Source organism: Mesoplodon densirostris, chromosome 8 (assembly GCF_025265405.1).
Source record: "Mesoplodon densirostris isolate mMesDen1 chromosome 8, mMesDen1 primary haplotype, whole genome shotgun sequence".
In the NCBI taxonomy this organism is placed as follows: Eukaryota; Metazoa; Chordata; class Mammalia; order Artiodactyla; family Ziphiidae; genus Mesoplodon; species Mesoplodon densirostris.
In genome coordinates, this window is record NC_082668.1 from 71,916,469 (window position 1) to 71,942,321 (window position 25,853).

Sequence of the window (25,853 nt, forward strand, 5' to 3'; positions counted from 1 at the left end):
CAGATGTTTCAGACACATTTCAGCCTCTGCTCTGGGGATTTATCCTGAGCAGCCCCTAACAGGCTATTCCTTCTCTACAACTGAGATATGATCATCTTAATTTACTTATTTGTCTTGCTGTGGGAAGAGGCTCACGGATGGGGATTCAAGAATGGAATTTTTCATAACTCCATATGGCTTGGTAAGAAACTTCACTCATGAGCTTCTTGTTGGGAAAGTCGCTTCTTTGAATTCATGGAGAAGTGAATCAAAGCTGTAAATTTTTCTCTTCTGTTCAAGGCTGATGTTTTCAAAGAAAATGCTTGGGAAAGATAGCTACTGGAATGCATATATCATTTTTTAAAAAGTGTTTCTGCCTTCTAAAATTTTAAAAGAGCTTTTTATAAAGTGAACAGCTCAGTAGAAAATAGAGGTTAATATTTATATTCCATATGAAAATATGCTTTAAAAATTTCAAAGAAGATGTGGTGGTATAGTGCAGAATGTTTCCTTAACAAAATAAAACCACCAATATATTATTTTGTTCGCATTTCAATGCATTTCTAGTCAGATTTCATAGCAGGTAACCATAAGAGAATTACAACAGGTAAATTGGAATATACAATAATTTTATAATCATTGCTCCATGTACTCTGACCTGTAGTGTATATCATGCTTTTTCCAAACATCTTTTGACAAATTTGACAAAGCCAGCTTGTAATATAGAAAAAAATGAAAAAAGCTTGTATTTCTGGATGCATTCTTACCACTTGATTTCTTTTGTTTGAGCTATCCATTTAAATACTTTTCTACCTCTTTTGTTAGACAAGGAAAGTCTCTTTTGTTGTTTTGTTTTGTTAAATGTAAGGAATGACATAGACCTGTGAATATAAACAACAGACCAAAAAAGGCTAAATAGAGAAAACCCAAAATACCCCATATAGTACTCTAAACAATGCTTTAATTCTCATGATACAAATTAATACTGCTTTATGTTCACTGTTGTGTTTGATAGTGAAAAAAATTTGAATTGCTCAAGAAGAAAACTGACAGATCCTTGTATAAAATAGAGAAATAAAGAGAAAGCAAAATTAACCTAGATCTTGATGTTATGCTTGCTAAGCAGCACATAGTTATAGAATATTTTCCCTTTCAGCATGTTTCTCTCTGGTAATAACTGCAGCCATGCGGATTTCATTAGAAAGCTCGATTGCAATGCACAGCCTTGCAGCCTCTTTTTTCAGTTTGAGCCAGTGAACAGCTTTCATGCTGAATAGTGCAATCCATTTGGCCAAGATGGGGTCTGGAATTTACTAGAGGAATGAGCAAGTCTCTTTATTTTCATTGCACACCATCAAACTTGGGAAATATACACCTATTTGTCAGAAATGACAAAGATGATCATAAAGCTAGTAAGAGTTAAACCCACATGGATAAACTTTGAAATGCTGTCAAATTTGCTAATGATCAAGTAATTTGGAGTTGTTTTTTGTTTTTTTTTTTTAAGTGATGTTGTATATCACCAAAATATAAACCTAGACAATAGGAGTTCTGTCCTAGAGATAGAGAGGAGCAAACCCAAATGTTTGTTAATAGTATACTGCACATTTGAGGCCCGGAGTGATTGCACTTCATGCTTCAATGTGAGAAAAATTATTGATCAGTCAGCCTAGCATAAATTGTTTACAGTTGGTTAGGCCAATGTAGTATTAGAAAACTATTTAGGGAGGGAAGAGAGTTGAATTAGAAGGCAGGAATCTGCTAGCAACTATCAAGAACAAGGCACTTTAAATTCTTGGTCTCAGTCCCATACTGGTAAAATGAGAAGTCTGAAGTAAGGGACCCCTAAGGTTTATTTTTAACTCTTGTATCCTCCAATTCCTTAGATAGTAATTTTTTAAAAGACACTTAAGGACAAGAGACTTCAACTAGTTTAAATGGATTATGAAAATCAAAAAATGTACAGATAAGCAATTCTTTTTAGCCATTGTATTGAATCCAAAAAAGGAGAAGGGAAAAGCAACATTATCATGAGCTCCTACTAGGATACAGAAGCTATGCTTATGGGTCTTATGGTTTATATATTCCAAAAATCGCTGTCATTATTCTCATTGGATACATGAAGAAACTGAAGCTCAGGCAGTGATTTATACAAGGTCACACAACTGGTCCACTGTAGAACCAGAAATAGAAATCAGAGCCAACATAGTATTGTGTCACCACTTACTAAAAGGAAAAGGAAGTTACTGGTTAAATAGATTTTTAATTTCAGTGAATGACAGCTAGAAAAATTAATAAATTATTACTTCCTCTGAAAGGTGAAATTTTTTAGATTAGGACTTCTTGTACAAAGGACCATCTTAGTAGTTTAAAATTCTGAATTGAGAAATACTTTAAAATAAATGTGTGCTTAAAACTGTCAAGTACACATGCCAAGGGTTCTCAACTTGTTCATAAGGCAAAATAATGGGAAGTTTGGGTCTCTTTCAGGAACAGTGTGGAATATTAATATTATTTAATAAACTAAAAATTATAGCATAGACATTTCTGCTATTTAAGTTACTATCTTATTACTAGACAAGTTTAAGAGGTGCCAAAAGTTTAAGAAAAACTACCAGGAAGAAAATTTAAAATTATTTTAAAAATTTTTTCTGTTAATTTATTTTTTTCCTGCAAACATCTGTTAAAAGAAAAACTGAAGCACACTTAAAATTTTGAGTTTATCTGAGCAAAAATCCATTTGAATTTGGCAGCATCCAATCTAACAGATAGAAAGGAGCTCCGAGGAGTGGTACAAAATGCAAGACTTTCATAGGCAGAAGGGAGCAGGCAGAAGGAAGTTTTACTAGGTGAAAAAGCAGGTTGGTTATGGCAAGGTTACTTTCCTTCAGGGGATGGCAGGGGTCTATCAGGCAGATGACCTAACTGGTGGTGATCAGGAGATTTCTGACTGACTGGTTTAAGATTCCATTTCTGGGTGAGCCGAAACCATACTTAAGTCTTGGTTTGGTGATGTGGGGCTTAGCATAAGGGACTCCATTTGGAGCTTGCTGTCATGTTTTTAGTACATCATATTTTTATTTCTGGAGTAAAATATCACGGAAATCTTAGTTTGAGAAACCTTGGCAGACAAAATAATTCCTACAAAATTTTTTTCAAATAAAGATCTTTTAGAGAACAGATACAGTTTTAACATTTTTAAAAAGTAACAATAATCTCCATCACAATACACTAGTAAGCACTACATGTCTCCTTCTCTGCTAAAAGCCTTAGTACCCCTGTACTTCAAAATAGATGTACCTGCATTGCCCACTAGTGCTTGAGTTGCTTGAGAATAGGGCTTGATCCCCAGCACCTATCAAAGTACCTCATGGTATATTCTTTTTTTTTTTTTTTAAAGAAGATGTTGTGGGTAGGAGTTTATTAATTAATTTATTTATTTTTGCTGTGTTGCGCCTTCGTTTCTGTGCGAGGGCTTTCTCTAGTTGTGGCAAGCGGGGGCCACTCTTCATCGCGGTGCGTGGGCCTCTCACTATCGCGGCCTCTCTTGTTGCAGAGCACAGGCTCCAGACACGCAGGCTCAGGGGCCCAGCTGCTCCGCGGCATGTGGGATCCTCCCAGACCACGGCTTGAACCCGTGTCCCCTGCATTAGCAGGCAGATTCTCAACCACTGCGCCACCAGGGAAGCCCATGGTATATTCTTAAAACAGCCAAATTGGAAACGAGTAAAAGTTTAGTTAATGAGGCTTTACCCTATGAAGGACACTTGGGAAGTAGGTGACTCTCAAAGGGGAAAATGACTTTGATGTTCCTTGTGTTCTCTGACCTATAAGTATCAGATGCACTAAGGTACTGTGTATTAATGACAGGCTTTTTCCATATAAGGTATAAGAGCAGTATCCCTTGGGAGTCCAGAAAAATGCCAAGCAGCATCTCCTATTGAATTGTGGCATTGTCAACTTCAGCTTGGGGAAGAGAGTATTTCTAATACTGCTGGATTCATATCTTGCTGCATGCCAAGAAACATACGTTCTCGTTGGAAATGGTCTTGATGGTGGCTGATTGCACAGGTCAGGGGACAAAGACTTAACAATAATCTGACAGTCAACATAGGACTATTAGAGCTATGTTATGATTATTGTCTTGGGAATCTTTTCACATTGTTTCTATGGCAAAATGCACTCCAAACTTAAAACAATCATTTTAAACAGTGATCTATTGGGAGACAGCTCATGTATGACTTAACACTATCTGAAATACGTTGGGAACAAATGTGAACCGAAAAAGACAAACCAGATAAAGAACTTAGGAACTGGTAGCTAGGTGTGTCCCACTTTTTCTCTGCTGTATTTAAATCTATTTTTCTTTTCTTCAATGTAATATTTGCTTGCTTTGGATTCCTTTAAACTTTTCCTCAGTTTTTGATTTGTTTACTAAATTCTCAATTATATTGCATTAGTCATTTCCCTCAAATGGATATTTTGGCTTACTTTTCTCCTTCATTGTAAGCCAATTTTCATTGGTTTCTTTTGCCTTCAACTCCTTTTCTTTTCCTATTGCTTACCTTTCCAAGTTTTTAAAACAAAGCCCCCCCCCCAAAAAAAGTCAAAACTCTATCACCTTTGGGTAATGCAGAAATACAATGTTGTGTTAAAACTTTCTTTCAGGTTATCAGTTCAAAAAATAATTTAGCCTCAAGTTTCTATCTATGTCCCCCCAAATTCCCCTCATTCATATTTTTTTCCCAAAGCTTTCTAACAATGAAAACTTAGCCACTCAAGGCAGCTGACCCAGGGAACCCTTTGGCAGTAACAATAGCTGATGTAATCTTCCAGCTGAGGCCACAAAATTTCCCTTGTTCCACAAGAATGGATAAAAGTGCATTGACGACATTTTGTGAATTCACAGAACAAGCAGCAGGCGTGTACCACAGAGAAGCGCGGTCTGGCAAGTACAAGCTCACCTATGCAGAAGCGAAGGCGGTGTGTGAATATGAAGGTGGCCGTCTTGCCACCTACAAGCAGTTAGAGGCAGCCAGAAAAATTGGTAACAGCTTTGACAATAATCTTCTTCTTTTTCACCCTTGGAAAAAAAATTTTCCACCTTTCCTGCAACCCCTTATTAAGACTTTTCTCTCCACCCCTGCTAAGAGTTCCTCCAGCTTTTCCCATCTTCTCTGCCTAGAGCTGGTAGACAATTCCTACTACTAGTAACTTAGTTGGGGTCACACCCCATTGGGAGCTCATAAATAAACATCAAAAGAAAATGAAGACATCATTATCTCGATATCATTTAAACCCCTCATTAATTTTAATGCCATGGCTATTCATTTTTAATATCATTCTATCTCTGCTTGACGTCTGTGTGTCATTTTCCTCAGCTGTTAAATGATGCTACTATGTTGTGTCTTACAAAGAAATTTACTTGGTAGAAGAAATAGTGAACTTAGTGGATTTTTTTTTCCAATTATTTTCAATTTTTTCCTTTTCTTTTTTTTTACATTAAGTGGGAGAATGCATTTGTACTTTAGGATCAAAAGCCATGAGAAAAGGAGGATAGGCAAGTTGTAAGGTGGCAGATGAAAGAAACTGGGAAGATGATGTCAGGACACCTGGTGAAAACCCAGTAATTAACAAATGCTGTTTGCTTCTTTATATTAAAAAAACTGGGTTGCTACTGTCTCTTCTGGACTTTCAGGAGAATCCAAAAGGCCACCCTAATTCAGAATTTTCTTCTCCACTGAAGATATCCCTTTGCTGATAGGAACATACCTGGCAAAGCTCATACTATTATTATACATTACCCAAGACAAAAATAAAGGTGTTCTCGAAAATGCCCCAAAGTCTCCCCAGATGACTGCTCAGTCTATACCCTTAGGGCTGTGTGTGACGCAGTAAATGGAATGAGGTATACCAAGGCCAGAGACATTACTAGCCATGGGGGACTTGTAGTCAAATCGTTCTTGGGTGGCATTGGCAAATATTAAAACAGCCTCCAAAGTTGAGTAAGGAAAACAATGCTGAGGCTTTGTTTGAAATGTATGAGTACTTTTATCCCTATTCAAATTTTTTAAATATTAGTGATATCCTGACTGATCCTGAAGGAGAAATTATCATCTGAAAAAAATGTTTTCAGTATTGATGGTAATTCATGGCACTAGCTCGGTCATTTGTGAAAAGAAGCCAGCTCTGAAATTGGATTGTTTTCATATCCATGGTATTATTATTTCCTAATCCATCTGCTTTTTTTTGTTTTCCAAGTAAGATGTCATTTTCTAGTAAAAGTCAGATGTTACAAGAACTTTTTTTTTTTTTTTTTTTTTGCGGTACACGGGCCTCTCACTGTTGTGGCCTCTCCTGTTGCGGAGCAGGCTCAGCGGCCATGGCTCACGGGCCCAGCCACTCCGCGGCATGTGGGATCTTCCCAGACCAGGGCATGAACCCGCGTCCCCTGCAACGGCAGGCGGACTCTCAACCACTGTGCCACCAGGGAAGCCCACAAGGACTTTTATATATGTTCAAACTTTATTTTTTAAGAAAACAGTTCTTCCCCTTTTATATGAAGTGGATTTGGTCAGTTAAGACACTGTCCCTGTTGCAAGGGGTCATCTTGGTTGAGATGACATTCGCTCAGCTGAGGGAATAACCAGTTAAGCCATTACCCTTCCATTCTCTTGCAGGATTTCACATCTGTGCTGCTGGGTGGATGGCCAAGGGCAGAGTTGGATACCCCATTGTGAAGCCAGGGCCCAACTGTGGATTTGGAAAAACTGGTATTATTGATTACGGAGTCCGTCTGAACAGAAGTGAAAGATGGGATGCTTATTGCTACAACCCACATGGTTTGTCAAAAACAATAATTTTATACTATATAAAAACAGGTACAGGGGGCTTCCCTGGTGGCACAGCGGTTGAGAGTCCGCCTGCCGATGCAGGGGACACAGGTTCGTGCCCCGGTCCGGGAAGATCCCACATGCCGCAGAGCCGCTGGGCCTGTGAGCCATGGCCGCTGAGCCTGCGCGTCCGGAGCCTATGCTCTGCAATGGGAGAGGCCACAACAGTGAGAGACCCGCGTACTGCAAAAAACAAAAACAAACAAACAAAAAAACAGGTACAGGTTGTTAAGAGGTTAGTAAAAAGAAATGACTTCTTCTTCCAGAGAGAGAGCAATTTAGTAACGATAATTATTAATAACAACTACCATTCATAGAATGATTATGCTGTGCCACACACTGACATGTCTCTTCATCCACACTGTCACTTTATTGTTATACCCTTTTTAGAATTCAGGAAACTAAAGTTCAAGAGCTTAAGTAACTTTCAGACAGCCAGTAATTAGCAGGCAGGTGAGATCATGACTTAATTCTTTTCTGTGCCAGGGAACTTCCTGATTACAAAGGACAAAAAAAAAAAAAAAAAAAAGATTATAAACTTGTCACCTTTAATTAGCTAAAACTATGAAGTAGTACTACCAAATGTTAACTGTTCAAAATTATCCCTTTAATAGAATGAGAAAAAGGAGACAATAAACAAAGTTTTTCCCTAATTTCTTTTTGGGCATAAATTCTTAAACTTCCAAACTAAGCAACCCTCACTCTGTGGTTTGTTTTAACAAATATATACTGGATATGCTAGTTATTATTGTAAGTACCTGTTTATTCATATTCTTTTTCCATGGTTGATTGCAGCTAGGAAAACTTTAAAGAGAAAATTAACACATTATAATTATTATAAACAGTAATTCTTGGTCAATGCTGTTGGAGAAAAAAGTAGACTGTTGTTCTGGGATGTATTTCCCCCAGGATAATATTACAAAGTGTTACAACATGTTACAAAGTATTTCCCACATATATGATCATAAACATCCTCAGGTGGTATCCCATTTGGATCTACCTTCGAGAATGTCCATGACAAAGTAGGAGATTACAATGAAGTTCTAGCATATTATTATAGAATTTATTATTTAATAGTATTAACCATTGGAGAACATTTTCTCACATTTGCAACCAACCTATACCTCACAATAATGTATACTCCAAGTAGTAAAGAATTTTTCCTAGAGCTGTTACCTATTCCCACTTGAGACAAAATATGAATAAATGGGGGGGTGGGATGAATTGGGAGATTGGGATTGACATATATATACTAATATGCATAAAATAGATAACTAAGAAGAGCCTGCTGTATAAAGAAAATAAATAAAATTCAAAAAATATGAATAACATGTGCATTCATATAGACTATAACTTTCAAATCACTTTGACATACTTTAAGCCTACAGTATACTATATTTAGTCCTATATTTAGTCATTGTTAATAATTCATATATCTTCTTTTCTTCTCTTTCTCTCTTCCTCTCTTCCTTTTTCTTAAATATATTTATACAGGCAACTCTCTTTTTATTCTTAAGAGTAACTTCTATTTCCAAATATATTATCTGATTCTTTTGATTGATAAACTTCAGGATCTCTGAGCATCTACTCAATCATTTCCAAAGGTCAAAGTCTAAGGAAGATGTAGAAGTATAAATGGAAAGATTCTTACAGTATTTCATTGCCCTTTTATAAGAATGCCACCTTAACTTACACATTTTTATAAGCTGCTTTTGTTTCTCATAGAGGCTGAATGCTTTTTACTCTGGGAATGTGTGTACAGAATCCTGGGAGACTTGTGCTTACTCAAGTCTCAGCTTACTTTTGGATTCAGTGATATACTGATTATTTAGGATGTGGTCAACCTGAAGGGGACTGGGGGCCCCCTGAACTAGCACTGGGAGAACAGTTCATTGAAAAATAATTGGAATGAAAAAAATCATAATGGTATCAGAAAAATAAAGCAATGATTATTAATTAATCAATACCACCAAGTTAGAGTTGATTGAAGCAAGGAAGAATAGGGTCATTCAGAAGTGTTCAGAAGTCAGCTTGCTCATTCAAGTTCCGAATGTGTGGCATGATGCCGACTGCCTCCTGTATGAATACTTCTTAATCAATTAGCTGTCAGTCCTCAGGGACTCAGCCTGCTTTATAAATCTGTCATTTTCTAAATAAGCAAGAGATGAGGCAATAATTATATGTAACATGAAGTATAGAGTTGAATAGATATAGCTAAATATAAAAAAAATTAGTTCAATATTTGAATATTTTTCCTAATCTAATGATATATACATCAAAGATAGGATGCTATGGGACAGAGAAAATTACTCCCAAAGAGGGCACTGTGCATGCTTATGTGCACATATAAACTATGTATTATATAATATTTAATAATACAATAAGAATAGCTTACACTTTGCATAATACTCTTAAGCTATCCTTTATATTTTATCCTCAGAATAGTCCTGTGAGGGAGGTAACAGGAGAGGCATGACTATATTTATTTTACCAATGAAGAAACTGAGGTATAGACTGGACGCAGAGCTCAGACTAGATCCCTGACCCTCTTTTGTCACTTCCTTGCCTTTCTAAGAGCCTGTTCTGCCCTGGGGTGATAAGCTTCCTTTACTTCTATGGTGTTAAGGATTCTAACACAATTTTTTATTGTAATAGTTATTATAAAGGAGAATATTCTTGTAAAAAAACTTCTAATTGGGGAATTCTCTGGCGGTCCAGTGGTTAGGACTCGGCGCTTTCACTGCCAAGGGCACAGGTTGGATCCCTGGTCAGGGAACTAGGATCCTGCGAGCTGCGTGGCATGGCCAAAAAAAAAAAAAAAAACCCTCTAATTGATATAATAAAAAATACTTTTGAATGCTATCCAGAGTCACCACTACCATCACCACCACTCAGATTATTTTTGAGTTTCCAGTTTGTATCTTTTTTTCAAGACACTAGACATTTAGGTGATATGGAATTAAAATTAACTGGGGCCCTTCCACAGCTTTCTCTCTAGGAATACTGTAAAATCACTGTTCTGGTAGAGATTGTTTGTTCTTATAACAGGTTATGGGACAGGACAGAAATCTATGAAATGGTAAAAGACTTGAAAAAACCAACATGGATATCTCCACCAAATCCTCAAATAGTATTAGGATTAAGGTGCTAATTTAAACCAGTAAAAGGAGTACAGAATGATTATAAATTATTCTCTTTAACTGGATTAGAGTGACCTTCAAATTCCCTAAGTGACCTTCATATTCTATACTGATTTTCCAAACAGAATTTACTGGACTCATTATTCTAAGTGTCTGAGTCCCTGAAGACACAGTGGTGACACCACAGAACAAAATCCCTGTCATCTTGATTGGGCTGTTGGTAATATGGGCATATGTATTTGTCAAAACACATTTAAGTGTACACATAAGACATGCATCCTATGCTTAAAATGTAAACAGAGCAAAAGTGTCAACAGGAGCACAATTATTATTCTTTCTTGCTCTTTTACTTTTTAAAAAACTCACAAGTGGGGACTTCCCTTGTGGCACAGTGGTTAAGAATCTCCCTGCCAATGCAGGGGACACAGGTTCGAGCCCTGGTCCTCGAAGATCCCACATGCCACGAAGCAATTAAGCCCATGCGCCACAACTACTGAGCCTGTGCTCTGGAGCCTGCCTGCCATAACTACTGAAGCCCACGTGCCTAGAGCCTGTGCTCTGCAACAAGAAAAGCCACCCCAAGGAGAAGCCCACGCACCGAAACAAAGAGTAGCCCCCGCTCGCTGCAACTAAAGAAAGCCCGCGCGCAGCAACGAAGACCCAATGCAGCCAAAAATGAATTAATTTTTAAAAAGTTAGAACAAAAAAAATTAACAAGTGGTCTATGTTCATTTTAGAGAATTTAGCAACTATTAATGAAAAAACATTTATTCTTTAGCTACAGTTACACACAATATACTATGGATGCTATATATTAAATCATTTTATTTTTATTTCTTAAGAAGTACTAAATAGATGGATACTAAGAAATGAATATCATGGGCTTCCCTGGTGGCGCAGTGGTTGAGAGTCCTCCTGCCGATGCAGGGGACACGGGTTCGTGCCCCAGTCCCGGAGGATCCCACATGCCGCGGAGCAGCTAGGCCAGTGAGCCATGGCCGCTGAGCCTGCGCGTCCGGAGCCTGTGCTCCGCAACGGGAGAGGCCACAATAGTGAGAGGTCCGCGTACCGCCAAAAAAAAAAAAAAAAAGAAAAGAAAAGAAATGAATATCTTTTTTAAAGTAGGAATCATTTTTAAAAAATGCTTTCTTATCATTTTTTTTTCTCTTTTCAGCAAAGGAGTGTGGTGGTGTCTTCACAGATCCAAAGCAAATTTTTAAAACTCCAGGCTTCCCAAATGAGTATGATGATAACCAAATCTGCTACTGGCACATTAGACTGAAGTATGGTCAGCGTATTCACCTGAGTTTTTTGGACTTTGACCTTGAAGATGATCCAGCTTGCTTGGCTGACTATGTTGAAATATATGACAGTTACGATGATGTCCATGGCTTTGTGGGAAGGTATGTATTGTTTCTCCATACAGGAAGCTAATGAACATCCAATATTTTGAATGATGTTTCTTTTATTTCTCTCCAACTGTCCCTACAACACTGATTTTCCAGTTTATCTATTCTCCTGCAACAGAGTATCCTTTTTTAAAAAATTAATTTATTCATCTATTTATTTTTGGCTGAGTTGGGTCTTCGTTGCTGCACGTGGGCTTTCTCTAGTTGTGGCAAGCTGGGCTACTCTTTGTTGTGGTGCACGGGCTTCTTATTGGGGTGGCTTCTCTTTGTTGCGGACCACAGGCTCTAGGCGTGTGGGCTTCAGTAGTTGTGGCTCACGAACTCTAGAGCGCAGGCTCAGTAGTTGTGGCGCATGGGCTTAGCTGTTCCGTGGCATGTGGGATCTTCCCGGACCAGGGCTCGAACCCGTGTCCCCTGCATTGGCAGGTGGATTCTTAATCACTGCGCCACCAGGGAAGCCCCAGAGTATCCTTTTTTTTTTTTTTAAATTTTATTTATTTATTTATGGCTGTGTTGGGTCTTCGTTTCTGCGCGAGGGCTCTCTCTAGTTGCGGCAAGCGGGGGCCACTCCTCATCGCGGTGCGCGGGCCTCTCACCATCGCGGCCTCTCCCGTTGCAGAGCACAGGCTCCAGACATGCAGGCTCAGCAACTGTGGCTCACGGGGCCAGCCACTCCACGGCATGTGGGATCCTCCCAGACCAGGGCTCGAACCCATGTCCCCTGCACTGGCAGGCAGACTCCCAATCACTGCACCACCAGGGAAGCCCAGAGTATCCTTTTTTAACCACAACTTTTTTTTGCTCCGTTACTCATAACAAGCCATAGTCAGCTGCTATGTCTACTTATTAAAATAGTTATAGCTGCTTTTTGATTTGTTAAGTTGTAACAATTAGTTACATATTCTATTTATAAAGACCTCAAGATTTGACTAACAGGAGAAAGAAGATATATGAGTTGGGAAATTTTGGGGGGGGTTTAAATGTTCTGATTTCGGTCAACCTCCTAAAAATAATTATAAATTCAATAATTGTTGCCTTTCTTCTGTGTACAAAGCAGTGTACTAAGCATTATGGATATAAGGCAAATAAGTAAACTATAGCCCCTTCTCTCATATAGTTTAGCTAAATATACAATGGATATCTTTTTTTTTTTTTAGTTTTTTTTTTTTTTTTTTTTTTTTTTTTTTAGTTTCTGCTTTATAACAAAGTGAATCAGTCATACATATACATCTGTTCCCACATCCCTTCCGGATATCTTTTTAAAAATAACTTTCTTTGCCATAAAAAACAAGTATTTCTTTCCTCAGTACTTTTCCCTGGGTTTTTTAACATGCTGGGACACATTTTTTTTGTGTTCCCATCCATATCTTTAACATAGTTTAAATTTTACAATACAAAAATTTGCAATATTTTACAAAATATTGTAAATTAAAGAGTGTACAGTTAAGGTGTTTTATGTATTCAGGTCCCCACTTAATAATGTGTATTTTAGACTATCCATTATCAATAGATTATCAGTTATCAATTCTCTATTATCCATAATAGTAATTTAATGAAAGAAAATAGTAGTGGGGATAATTAAAAATGACAGACAATATCTTTTTATTGACTTTGAAATCTGTAACTTAAATACAAAGAAAAACAAAGGCATTTGTTGCATAAATGAATAGCAATTTTTGTATGGAAAGTGGTTTTTGTTTTGTTTTGTTCTTTAGCTGAGACTACTACTATAGAAAAAATATATAGTTTTTTAAAATAGTTTGAAGAAGACTAGAAGTAGGGTTGGAGGAATTAAGAACAAAGTCTTTTTTGAAAGAATGGACCTCCTACCTTGGGAATTAAGGTAACATTTTTATTCTAAACCTAGTTTCAGAAATCAATTACAGCTCTAGACAAAATCATAAATGGGGCTTCCCTGGTGGCGCAGTGGTTGAGAGTCCGCCTGCTGATGCAGGGGACACGGGTTCGTGCCCCGGTCCGAGAGGATCCCACAGGCCGCGGAGCGGCTGCGCCCGTGAGCCATGGCTGCTGAGCCTGCGCGTCCAGAGCCTCTGCTCCGCAGCGGGAGAGGCCACAACAGTGAGAGGCCCGCTCACCGCAAAAAAAAAAAAAAAAAAATCATAAATGATTTTTTAATCTACAGGCTAATTTGTTATTTATTGGATTATATTGTGTGATTTACCTTTAGAATAGACTTTCTCCCTCTCAGGAATAAATTACATTGTTTTAGAAACTCATAAAAACCCTTACTTTTTATATTATCATGTGCAAGGGAATTCCTTTCAAGCCATGATTCAGATAAAAATCACACCTTCTTATGTCTATAAGGTCCAACGTAATTCTTTCCCTTTTAAATCAGTCATACACCCATTCTTCTCTAACTGTGAAGAAAACTTTACGAGATTAATCAGAAACAAATTTTTAAAATTTCCAAATAGATTCAAATTGTCTATCACACAAAAAGCTTTGTAGACACACAGTAATGCCACAAATTCTTTCTTAAGAATCTCATTAATACTGTGAGAAGGATATTTCAAACAATGTTTTAACCTCTCTTCTCTCTTACAAATTCAAGTAAAAATAAATAAATATAACAATAAAATGTTGTAAAATAATAGAAAAATGAGCCATTACTTAGGGGAAATAAAGTACGTCAATTATCAGTAAGAGCCACTTGCAATAGCTATATAATAATCATTCATGTGACCTCTCTTTTTAAAAAATTCTCTTTCAGATACTGTGGAGATGAGCTTCCAGAAGACATTATTAGTACAGGTAATGCCTCTAAATTGAAGAACAAAACTATGATTTGCTTTCTCAGTGTCAGTGAAAATGAAGGACTCAGTAGTTATTACTATATACTTTATAAAGTTGAGAGAGCTGAAGACAGATATAGCTTGCTAGCTTGTGAAAGGCAAAGAAGTGCTTATTTATACTTAAAGACTTTTACCAACTCCTTGCACTAAAAATGTGTACTCTGGTTATTTGCAGGAAATGCAGTCTGAGATAGTCTTGAATCTGCAAATCCATAAATACTGCTGTAGCTTATAATTCCCATAAAATGTGGTAATAAAAGGTCCAAACTTTTCATTGATAAAGGATTGAAGTAATTTGTAAAGTTGTTAAAAATACCTTCTATCACTGAAAAAATTTTTACATCATATGTATTGCATTTTCACATTAGTACAGCAATCCCCAGAGAGTCTTGTGAAGAACACAGTTCTGTTAGATGTTTTTAATAGATATTACATGAGAAAAGGGCTCTAAGGTCAAGTAAATTTGGGAAATATTGGATTAAACAATGTGAAACAGGTTTCTTTATTAGAAGATGTCAGAGAATTTTTACTATGCTAATTATGCATAGTAAATCTAAAAAGGCTAGCTATAGTAGGCAATGTTTTCCAAATCTTTTTCCTCTTGCTAATTATTTTGTGTGACTTTGTTCCTTGAAATGTACCCCAAGAAATGTCCCTGTAGCAGCATACATTTATCTCAATAAGCAATACCATTGCTATTGCCTCAAACTGCTACTTTCTGTGAACTTTTACTTTCTTAGATGTCTTCATTTCATTTTTATTTTCATCACCAGCACCAGTAATTGGCATTCTTTTTTTGTTTTTAATTTTTTGAATTAATTAATTTATTTATTTTTGGCTGCGTTGGGTCTTCGTTGCTGCACGTGGGCTATCTCTAGTTGCTGCGAGCTGGGCTACTCTTTGTTGTGGTGCGGGGGCTTCTCATTGCAGTGGCTTCTCTTGTTGCAGAGCGCGGGCTCTAGGCACGCTGGCTTCAGTAGTTGTGGCACATGGGCTCAGTAGTTGTGGCTCGCGGGCTCTAGAGCACAAGCTCAGTAGCTGTGGCGCATGGGCTTAGCTGCTCCGCGACATGTGGGATCTTCCCGGACCAAGGCCTGAACCTGTGTCCCCTGCATGGCAGGCAGATTCTTAACCACTGCACCACCAGGGAAGTCCCTGGCATTCTGACTTGCTCTATTTTTCCTCCACATCATAAAATATTATCACAATACTTCTCCAACTAAAAACAACAAACCTACATTGAGTTGCAATTTCTAAGCAGTCCTTAAGCTGAGATACTACTAGCTAAAATTAGTCCCACACCCTAGCTTTGCAGTGCACGCAATTCTCATTTATGAATCATTACAAGAGATGGAAATTCTTGTTCAGTCTTGGAATGCTTAAAATTTATGAATTCATTACTCTGTTACAGCCTCCCTAGGAAGAGTAAACTGTTAAACTTTTTATTTATCTTTTATTCTTTACTTGAGAACATATTTTATGTTAACAGAAAACTAAAAGAAGACATTTTATGAGATGTAGGAGGTAGTTGGGGGGTGAGAATCCTATTTTTAAAATAAAAACAAAATGAAACAGAGGGAGAGTCAAAAAGAAGCCTGAAACTTAATATTTTTCTTGTTTTGTTCAAAACAGACAAAACTTACTCCAAATGTAACACCAAATCAGTGTTTTTCTTGAACAACTGCAAGGAACTAAAAAAAGAAAAACCCACACAATTTATTATTCAAAGAGAAACAAATCAACAGAAAAGAGCATAGTTAAATAAAAAGCCAAAGATTTAGCAAAACAGCAGGAAGAATACATTGATACAAAGTAATAGAAAAAGAAGATATAAAATATGTTTAAAGTATTATCCTATCAGTCAAGAGTAATGCTGTTAACATTTTGATTTAGTTTTCTTCTTAAATATATACTTACTCACCCCTGGATATTTATATTAAAAAACAAAAACAGAAAATAAATAAACTAAAAATTACCCATTACTGTACCACTTTAAAAAAAAGGTATATAAAGAAAGAATCTCTTCTCATCTCTCCCCACCCAAGAAAGGCATTGTATAACTATGTGGTGACCGTCCTTCCAGATGTCTTCCTGTATTATACAAACATTATATATCAATACATGGAGACCATGGAGCTATTTTCAAGTCAGAGTATAATATTTAGATCATTCTAATTCTTTTTAATGACTACCTAATAGGTACCATAATTTGTCATATACCAATATTTAACATCCTGAAGGTGGTTGTTTTTGATTTTTTTTTCTTTTGCTATTGAACATTTCACTAGCCATTTTTAAACCTCTATTTTGTAGTGCTATTTTATTTTTAAAAAGTAAATTTCTAGAAGTGAAATTTTGGGATCATAGGTGATGTGCACTTAGATGTGGATAGATGTCACCAAATTAGCACTAGCCCTACAGTGCCAATTTGTATTTTAACCAGTTGAGTAATCTGAAAAAAAAAATTTTTTTTTTTAAATTTAAACAACTCTTTCAAGTTTGAGAAAAGTACAGTGAACCACAGGATGAACTCTGAACTCAAACCTGGTTCTGCCATTTATAACCCTGTGGCCTTGGGCAAGCTACTCACGTTTTCTGTGCCTCAATTTCATCTATAAAAATGACTATTTTAATAGTATCCACCTCATAGTGTTGCTTTGGAAAATAAGATGAAAGGCACTTAAAGCTGTGCCTTTCATCTTATATATATGGGGTTTTTGTAATGAATTCTGGATTTGTGATCTGGATTAAGAAGGTCTTTCCTTCCTGAAAAAGAAAAATATTCCTATATTTATTTTATACAATAACATTTTTCCTTTTTGTTTTTGGTACATTTTGGTCTTTAATGCAGGTAAAATGTAGTTAGGTGCTTTGTGTAAAAGGATCTAGCTTTGTGGGCTTTTTTTTTTTTTAACAAATGCAAGGCTTGTTGCCATCATTTAGTAAATAATCCATGCATATCTTAATGGTGTGAACTGCCTGCCATTCTCCTGTAATTCTATGGATGTACCTTCTACAAATAATACCTTTGAAAACAGAATAGACAAAATTTCCTCTAGGACAGATTGGAGAGCCACAGGAAAAAATATGACAGTCCTGGTCCCAGTTGGCAGTGAAACTACAGACTCTACAGCTTGAGAATCTAGTTCTGAATTCTGGGAGTCTTGTTCATGAATTTTTATATTCTCCTATGAGAATGAGTCTTTGAATTGTCAGCCAAATTGAAGGAGAGTAACATCTTGGTTCTTTTGCATCCTCCTCCTCCCCAGGAAATGTCATGACCCTGAAGTTTCTAAGTGATGCTTCAGTGACAGCAGGAGGTTTCCAAATCAAATATGTTGCAGTGGATCCTCTATCCAAATCCAGTCAAGGAAAGAATACAAGTACTACTTCTCCTGGAAATAAAAACTTTTTAGCTGGAAGATTTAGCCATTTATAAAGCAAAGAAAGACATTCCGCATTTATGTTTCTATCTTTTGGAGCCCCTTTGATCTCACTTTTATATTATTATTAACATTTATTTATTATTTTTCTAAATGTGAAAGCAATACCTGATAATTTGGGGAAAATTGGAAAATACAGAAAACTTTAAATGAGAGAATAAAATCTCCCATAATCCCATTGCATAAAAATAACAAGCACTAACATTCATATATTTTTCTTTTAGTCATTTTTTGATGTGTGGTATATGTATATATGTATCTATATGTATTTGTATTTCAAATTTTGGAATGCTGCTTACATACAATTTGATATCTTGGATTTTTTACCATTGAACTTTACGGTGTACACGCTTTCCCCTATCATTGAGTATTCTGCAAAAACATGATTTCATTTACAGTATTCTGTAAACTGCCCATGCTATGATTGTTCCATACTTTATGTAAGCCTGTCTTTATTGTGGGAATTATAGGTAGTTTTCATAAATATTGTTTCAATAAACATCCTTGGACATATATGTATTTGTATAGCTCTCTAATTATTTGGGATAAGGTCCTAGAGGTAGAATTACTGAGTCAGAGATTAATTAAAATAAAAAAATGTTTTTGAGGGAGATAAGCTGGACTTTACGACACTAATGGGGGGGGGTGGGCTGGATGGCTGGTGGGCTGCACTACTCACTCAGCCTACAAAGACATCCTCTAGGGGAGTGAGAAAGTGAATGGACTAGGAAAATAGCGGGTCGTTAACCAGCAGCATTAAGGGTCCATTTGACCTTTGTGGTATGGACTTTAACAGGAGATTGGTCAGCGAGTCTCTTTTCCTCTGGCCATGTTCAGCGACAGGGGACAAAGACAGATTAGTGAGAGAGCAGGAGTCAGCAGGGTCAGTTTTGCCAAGTGAGTATAATAAGACAGGGGCAAGGGAGTAGAGGATATGGGTAAGAAGGGACGGCAATGATAACCCAAGGAATTTAGTGCGATAAGGGGTGAAGAGAGGACAGTAAGGAAATGAGAGACAGTAGAAAAGTGGTGGGCTCAAAGAATTGTCAAATCAGAGTACGAAAGGGGACGCACTGGAGAGATAGTAGGTAGTGGTCAGAGAATAAGATATTAAATATAACCTTTTGTGGCAGGCAGAACAGTGTTCCTTCCCAGGATGTCTGCATCCTAATCCCCAAAACCTGTGAATATGTTACCTTAGGTGACAAAAGGGACTTTGCACAAGTAATTAAGTTAAGGACCTTAAAATGGGATATTATCCTGGATTGTCCAGGTGGGCCCAATGTGATCACAGGGGTCCTTAAAAGTGGATGAGGGAGGCTTAAGAAAAAGAGAGTCAGAAAAAAGATGTGACAAGAGAAGCAAAGTCAGAAAGATGGAACATTGATGGCTTTGAAGATGGAGGAAATGTGCCATGAGCCAAGGATTGTGGGTGGCTTTTGGAAGCTGGAAAAGGCAAAGAGATTCTCCCCTAGAACTTCCAGATGGAATGCATCCCTGCTGACTCATTGATCTTAGCTCAAAGAGTCCCATTGGACTTCTGAACTACAGAACTGTAAGATAATAAATTCATGTTGTTTTAAGCTACTATGTATGTTACAATTTGGGGGGAGCAGTGATATAAAGGTGAAACACCTTTTAATCAGTTTCATGCAGGGTTAGACTTAGACATAAAAGTCTAATTCTAGATGACAAAGCATAAACAATAAGAAGCTGTAAACAGAAGATAGCTATTTTCTAAACTCAGAGAAATTAACTTAGGGGAATATTATTTAAGGCTAGTATAACATTTCTCTGTTCATATGTTTTCCTGCCTACATGTAAACTTTTTTTACTTCCTTGATCATGAATTTTTTTTTCCAGTATTTTTTTTACTCTTTTCCTCCCACCCATAGTCTTTTTGGTCTTCCCCCCCACCCGCCAGTTTTTAAAAATTGAAGTGTAATTGACTTACAATATTATATTAGTTTCAGGTGTACAATATTGTGATTTGATATTTTTATACATTACAAAATGATCACCATTTTAAGTCTAGTTACCACCTGTCACCATACAAAGTTATTACAATATTATTGACTATATTCCCTCCACAGGCTTTTTGGTCTTTATCAGAATTAACTTTTTTTTTTCTTTGGAAATTTTGATAATGGAATTTAAATAGTAAATTGAAGAATGTGTATTAACTTGAAAATTACAATGCACTCTAGGATATAAGGTATTATTATTGATGATAATGAATATAAATCCTCTAAGATTTTCCTGAAAATAATATTCAGATGTATGGAATATTTAGAATGATGTTAAATGTTATCTATTACCACTGACCCAGATTCCCCTATATCTCAATGGTATAGTGAGAGTATTATATGAGAATATTATACACAGGATCAGAGATGGTTTATAATGACTTCTAGAGATTTGACTGAATTATTTACAAGCCTTCCTACTGAGATTTAGGATACATTATGATCATATTCTAAGATCTATAGAAATACTTGGAAAGGAAGAATTATAATATATATATATAGATAATCTTTAATAATAATTTTAGTAAAAAAAATAGTGACCTTGGGCTTCCCTGGTGGTGCAGTGGTTGAGAGTCCGCCTGCCAATGCAGGGTACACGGGTTCGTGCCCCAGTCCGGGAAGATCCCACATGCCGCAGAGTGGCTAGGCCCGTGAGCCATGGCAGCTGAGCCTGCGCGTCCGGAGCCTGTGCTCCGCAACGGGAGAGGCCACAATAGTGAGAGGCCCGCGTACCGAGAAAAAAAAAAAAAAAGTGACCTTGTAGAACATTTTTTAAAACTTGATTTTCTTTATTCAATTGAGCATCTTTTGCATGTCTACTCTAGTATTTTTTATGTCCTAGCAATTCCACTTCACTTGAATGTTTTCAGTTTAATACCTGCTTAGATGTATCTGTAGGTATTTTTCTCTATTTTTTTTCTTTGTCATGTTTATGTGTGGGTTTGGGAGGTTTCTTTTTTTTAAGTTTTACTTACTTTCAATTGAATGTGATCTTGATATCAATATCATTCTCTGAAAATAAAACAAATTGACTAATGCTTATACATGTACATACGTACATATTCAATACTTTATTTAATATAACATTTGAGTTCAGATCTTTTTGAAGAAAATTTTTTGGAAAGGAAGTTTTTTCAGAATATGTTTTACAACTCATTCCCCTCAAAAAAAATTTATTTTGAAGGCAAATTGTTTTCATGTCTTGTGCTGTTTTTAAATGTCTAAAATATATATCCACAGCTATTTAATTTCCTTCTGAACAAATTCCCAGCAAAGAAAACCACAAGAAGAAATCACATCCCACAAAACCTCAATATATAAAAGTAAACTCCCTAAAAACACAGGCTCTTGGGCCTCCACTGAGAAAGCCACATCCTTAGCAGTATTCATAAAATATAAAACAGTTTTTGAGCACTTATTTGACTGTCAAACAATTATAAATAGGACTATTACTTGCCTAAGTATTAGTAACCTCACAGTAGTTCTCATGATGTCAAAAGAAAAGTTACATGGTATTAGATTTAACTGAGTCAAGATGTTCATTTAAAATAAAATTACATGTACAATACAGTACGAAAACTAATTTTCATATTGCTTTTTGAAGTTCTATCCCTGCTACAGTGAATAGGAATCACTTAGAGGTATGTTTATATACCTGATAAGTATGCCTCATTGACAGTGTCTTCACATATTGTAGGCAGAAGTAGGAAAAATTGCTTCAGTATATGAGCTGTTTCTTGCAAAACCAGAAAGAGCAATGTTAGAAGGTAAAAATGATTAGAATTGTAATGAGTTGGGTTTTTTTTTTTTCAATTTAAAAGTTACAGGTAATCAAGTTTAAAAGTGCTAAAGAGGACAATGCAGTGCTAGATAAACATCAGTGTTCCAGCTAAAGTGTTATTGCTATGGGGAAAAGCAACATGTATGCTCTGCCTAAACGGCAGTATCTTCAGCACTGTTGATCATCTACTTAATACAGCTCTTCATCTAGTCAACTAAGATTTTTCTTTTTCTCTTTTTGCTTTCAATTTAATTTAATTTTGGGCTAGTTTATCTGCTCATATTAACAAAACTTAAGAATTTACAGATGATGTATTATGAATATTCTTCCTCCTATCCTGTTTCTCCATCTACCCATTTCTGGTCCTCAAGAGCTATTTCCAGTGTCTTCAATATCCTTCAAAAGACAGTGTATGTAAATGCATATTTTTTCCCTTCCCCACTCAACTTTTTTTTGTAGCATATTATACACACTCCTCTCTATCTTAATTTTATTTATATTATACATAAAATACAATTCATCAAATTTATGTGTATAATTCAATAATCCTTGATAAATATATATACTCATATAACCACCACAATAAACATGATATAGAATATGTCTACCTTTTAAAATTGTGACCTTGTGCCTCTTTGTAGTCAATCCTCTCCTGCCATCCCTTGGCCCCTGACAATAACTGAGTTTTTTCTTTTTGTCACTACAGTTCTGTCTTTCCTAGAATTTCAATGACATGGAATCATAGAGTATGTAGTCTTTTGTGCCTGGCTTCTTTCATTTAGCACAACGATTTTGAGATTATTTCATGTTGTTGTTTGTATCATTCCTTTTTATTGCTGAGTACTGTTCCACTGCATACCACAAATTGTTGGTATCACCAGTTGATGGACATGTGCTTTTTCCAGTTTTTGGCTACTATGAATGAAGCTGTTATGAACATTCATATACAAGTTTTCATGTTGACAGATATTTTCATTTCTCTTAGGTAAATACTTAGGACTGAAATTCCAGGGTTGTATGGTAAATTTACATTTAACTTTTTAAGAATCTACCTACTGTCTTCTAAAATGTCTACTATTTTGCATTTCCACCAGCAATGAATAAAATTCTAGCTGGTCATATCATCATCAAAACTTGGTGTGGTGGGACTTCCCTGGTGGTCCAGTGGCTAAGAATCCACACCCCCAGTGCAGGGGGCCTGGGTTTGATCCCTGGTCAGGGAACTAGATCCCACATGCTGCAACTAAAGATCCCACATGCCTCAACTAAGACCTGATGCAGCCAAATAAATAAATATTAAAACAAACAAACAAACTTGGTGTGGTGGGGTTTTTTTCTTTCTTTTTTTAAATTTTAGCTATTCTAGCAAATATTGAGTGGTATTAATTTGCATTTCCCTAATGGCTAACAATGTTGAGCACCTTTTCATGTGTTTATTTGCCATCCATACACCTTTTTTTAGTGAAGTGCCCAATTCTTTTGCCCATTTAAAATTTTTATTTCTTTGTCTTTTTTATTATTGAGTTTTAAGAGTTCTTTGTTCTGGATATAAGTCCTTTGGTATATGTTTTGCAAATATTTCTATCAGTCTGTTCTTTCATTCTCTTAACAGTATTTTTGGAAGAGCAAAGTTTCATATTTTAATGAAGTCTAATGTATCATTTTCCCTTTATAGTTTATGTTTTTTAAGTCCTATTTAGGAAATATTTGCTTACTCCATAGTTACTAAGATTTTCTCCTATATTTTCTTCCAGAAATTTCATAGGTTTTATTTTGACCTTTAGGTCAGTTAATATGAGCTAATTTTCTAAATGGTATAAGGTAATGGTCTTTCTTCCTTCCTTCCTTCCTTCCTTTTTTCTTTCTTTCTTTTGCATATGGATATCCAATTGTTCTAGCATCACTCTTTAAAAGAGTATCCTTTCTCCCACTGAATTGCATAGGCATCTTTGTGGAAATTCAATTGACTATACATGGGTAGGTCTATTTTTGAACTCTGTTCCATTGATCTATAGGTCTATCTTTATACCAATACCACATTCACTTGGTTATTGAAGCTTTATTTTTTTTTAATAGTTATTTATTTATTTGGCTGTACTGGATCTTAGTTGTGGCATGCAGGCTCTTCGTTGCGGCACGCGTGATCTTTAGTTGCAGCGTGCGACCTCTTAGTTGTGGCATGTGGGATCTAGTTCCCTGACCAGGGATTGAACCTGGGCCCCCTGCATTGGGAGTGCGGAATCTTAGCCACTGGACCACCAGGGAAGTCCCATGAAGCTTTATAATAAGTTTTGAAATCAGAAAGTTTTACAAATTTCTGCTTATTTTTCAAAGTTGTTTTGGCTATTCTCGTTTTCCCTTTGATTTGGCCGTGTTTCCCTGTTTCTTTGTATGTCTTGTGCTCATCTGTTGAAATTTGGGCATCTGAAAAATGAATCAGCTTAGCTAGAGATTTGGGAACCTCTCAAACCTCTTCTGGGTATGCATCTTCTCTGGACTTGTGCAAGTGATTTCCCAGTTAAAGTTTGCCTCTGCTGCTTAGAAGCCCATAATCTCCTTCTCTCCCTAGTGTCTGTCTGCAGTACTGCAGTCTCTCTAGTGTAACAAGCTATTGTGCTGGCCATTGTTCTCAGCTGCCCCCAACCTGGTATTCAAAGTACACATCCATTCTTTTCCCATCCGCACACTGAGTCAGGCAAGACAGAAACCAGTCCCTTGGGCAGCCCTCTGAAAAGCCAGAACATTGGATGCACATTCCACTTTTCTGTTTCCCTCCCAAGGGAGAATCTGAGAGTTGGGAGTGCCTGGTGCTTTACTGGGGGTGGGGGTGGGGGTGGGGAGGAACTAGGACAGGCAAATAAGAACTTTCCTACCTGCTTCCTTATGTCTATTCTTGGCTTGCATTCACTTGGCATGTTGCAACCTCTTACCTGGTTTCTGGAATTCTCATAAAGGCAATTTGGCACCTATATTGTTGTTAAGTCAGTGTCTCCATGGGGAACAAAGGCCTGGAATTTCCTATTCCACCATTCTGCTGATGTCACTGCTCTTGTTTACATTTTTTAATTTTGAAAAATTAAACTTATATAACAGGGAAGAGCTAAATTGGACTCCATATTTGGTCTGTTTCTTCTACTTTAACCTTTGCTTTTCATTGCTTTTGTTATTATAATCATACATAATGGCCTGCCTCAGGGAACCCCACCCCTCTGCCTCAATGTTAAACTAAAGTGCCTCTGTTCGGCTCCCAGGGAGAAAATCTGACCCTGCCCACCTGTGAATGGCTGCTAGAAAGAAGAAATTAACACATCCCCTCATCTAGGCTGGTCATTCCAGATGTTTTGTAAGAATGATGACCCTTTTTACTTTACTTTCCCACCACCTCTCCCTCTCTATTCTGCCTTTTTACTTTACTTCCTCACCACCTCTCCCTCTCTGATTCTATAAAAGAAACTGGCATCCAGACTCCGATAGGATGGTTTATAGGAGACACTAGTCTGCCATCTTGTCAGTCTGCCAGCTTTACGAATAAAGTCGTCTTCCTTGCCTCAACACCTCGCCTCCGACTCATTGGCCTGTTGGGTGGCGAGCAGGGCGAGGTTGGACTCGGTAACACTTACAGAAGAGTTACAGGCTACTATAATGAATGCTCACCTAGATGTACTCACAAAATATTGTTAATATTTTCACCACATTTGCTTTACCTCTCTGTCTCTGATATGAACAAATATACTGAACCATCTGAAGTTAAATTGCAGACATCACGTGTTTTACTCTAAAATCCTTTAAAACAGCGTGATATTTGTCCAATGATGATATGACCAACACTCGATATAATAGTGTTGAATTTCTTGCTTACTACAGGAAGAGATTTTTTTATAGGATGTTTGGGATTGGCAGGCTTTCAGAAGCGTACGTGCATAAACGTCAGCAATTGAAGTGTGGTGACTTAGCGAGGCTGTTGTTGACTGGCGCTCTAAGTCATGTTTACTGGACTGAGCTCATACCTGGCTGGCTGACTGTCAGAAGTGAGGACCTGACATTGATCAGTTTGTTGTTCACTGAGGTGAGTAGCTGATCAATCGAACAGGTTTAAGACCAGTTCTGATGGTTACTTAGTATCATGGCTTCTGAGTAAGCAGTGTTTTCCTGCATTTGTGGGGACTCCTTTATTCTCAGTCTTCTCTTTTCGTCCTCATTCAGCCAAAGCTGAAAGAAGGACCAAAAGTCCAGATTTTCACCATTGTTGTTCATGGTTCTTGAATATCGAGGTTCCCTTTATGGAGATATGATTTTCAATTTGCACGTTCATCATTGTGATTTTATCTTGTTTTTGTCTTTGAATCATTTGTTGAATCACTGTTAG

At 36.8% G+C, this 25,853-nt stretch overlaps 1 protein-coding gene across 2 annotated transcripts; it reads left to right on the forward strand.

Moving 5' to 3' along the window:
* Positions 1–24,782, forward strand: TNFAIP6 (TNF alpha induced protein 6). Of its 2 annotated transcripts, none has more exons than XM_060106546.1 (6): positions 1–181; positions 4,889–5,026; positions 6,660–6,821; positions 11,187–11,415; positions 14,156–14,196; positions 24,739–24,782. In XM_060106546.1, exons 1-6 carry the CDS (start codon positions 88–90, stop codon positions 24,765–24,767), a joined length of 693 nt encoding a protein of 230 aa, XP_059962529.1. In that variant the 5' UTR covers positions 1–87; the 3' UTR covers positions 24,768–24,782. The 2 variants fall into 2 exon arrangements, with proteins under 2 accessions (XP_059962529.1, XP_059962528.1); XM_060106545.1 differs by lacking the exon at positions 24,739–24,782 and adding an exon at positions 17,507–18,184.
* The last annotated feature ends 1,071 nt before the right edge of the window (positions 24,783–25,853 follow it).

Excerpts from the sequence above, each read along its gene's own strand:
- TNFAIP6 (XM_060106545.1), top strand. The coding sequence starts at position 88 with ATGATCATCTTAATTTACTTATTTGTCTTGCTGTGGGAAGAGGCTCAC. Across the intron at positions 6,822-11,186 it reads TTATTGCTACAACCCACATG|CAAAGGAGTGTGGTGGTGTC; the intron begins GTTTGTCAAAAA and ends TTCTCTTTTCAG. Across the intron at positions 11,416-14,155 it reads GTCCATGGCTTTGTGGGAAG|ATACTGTGGAGATGAGCTTC; the intron begins GTATGTATTGTT and ends ATTCTCTTTCAG.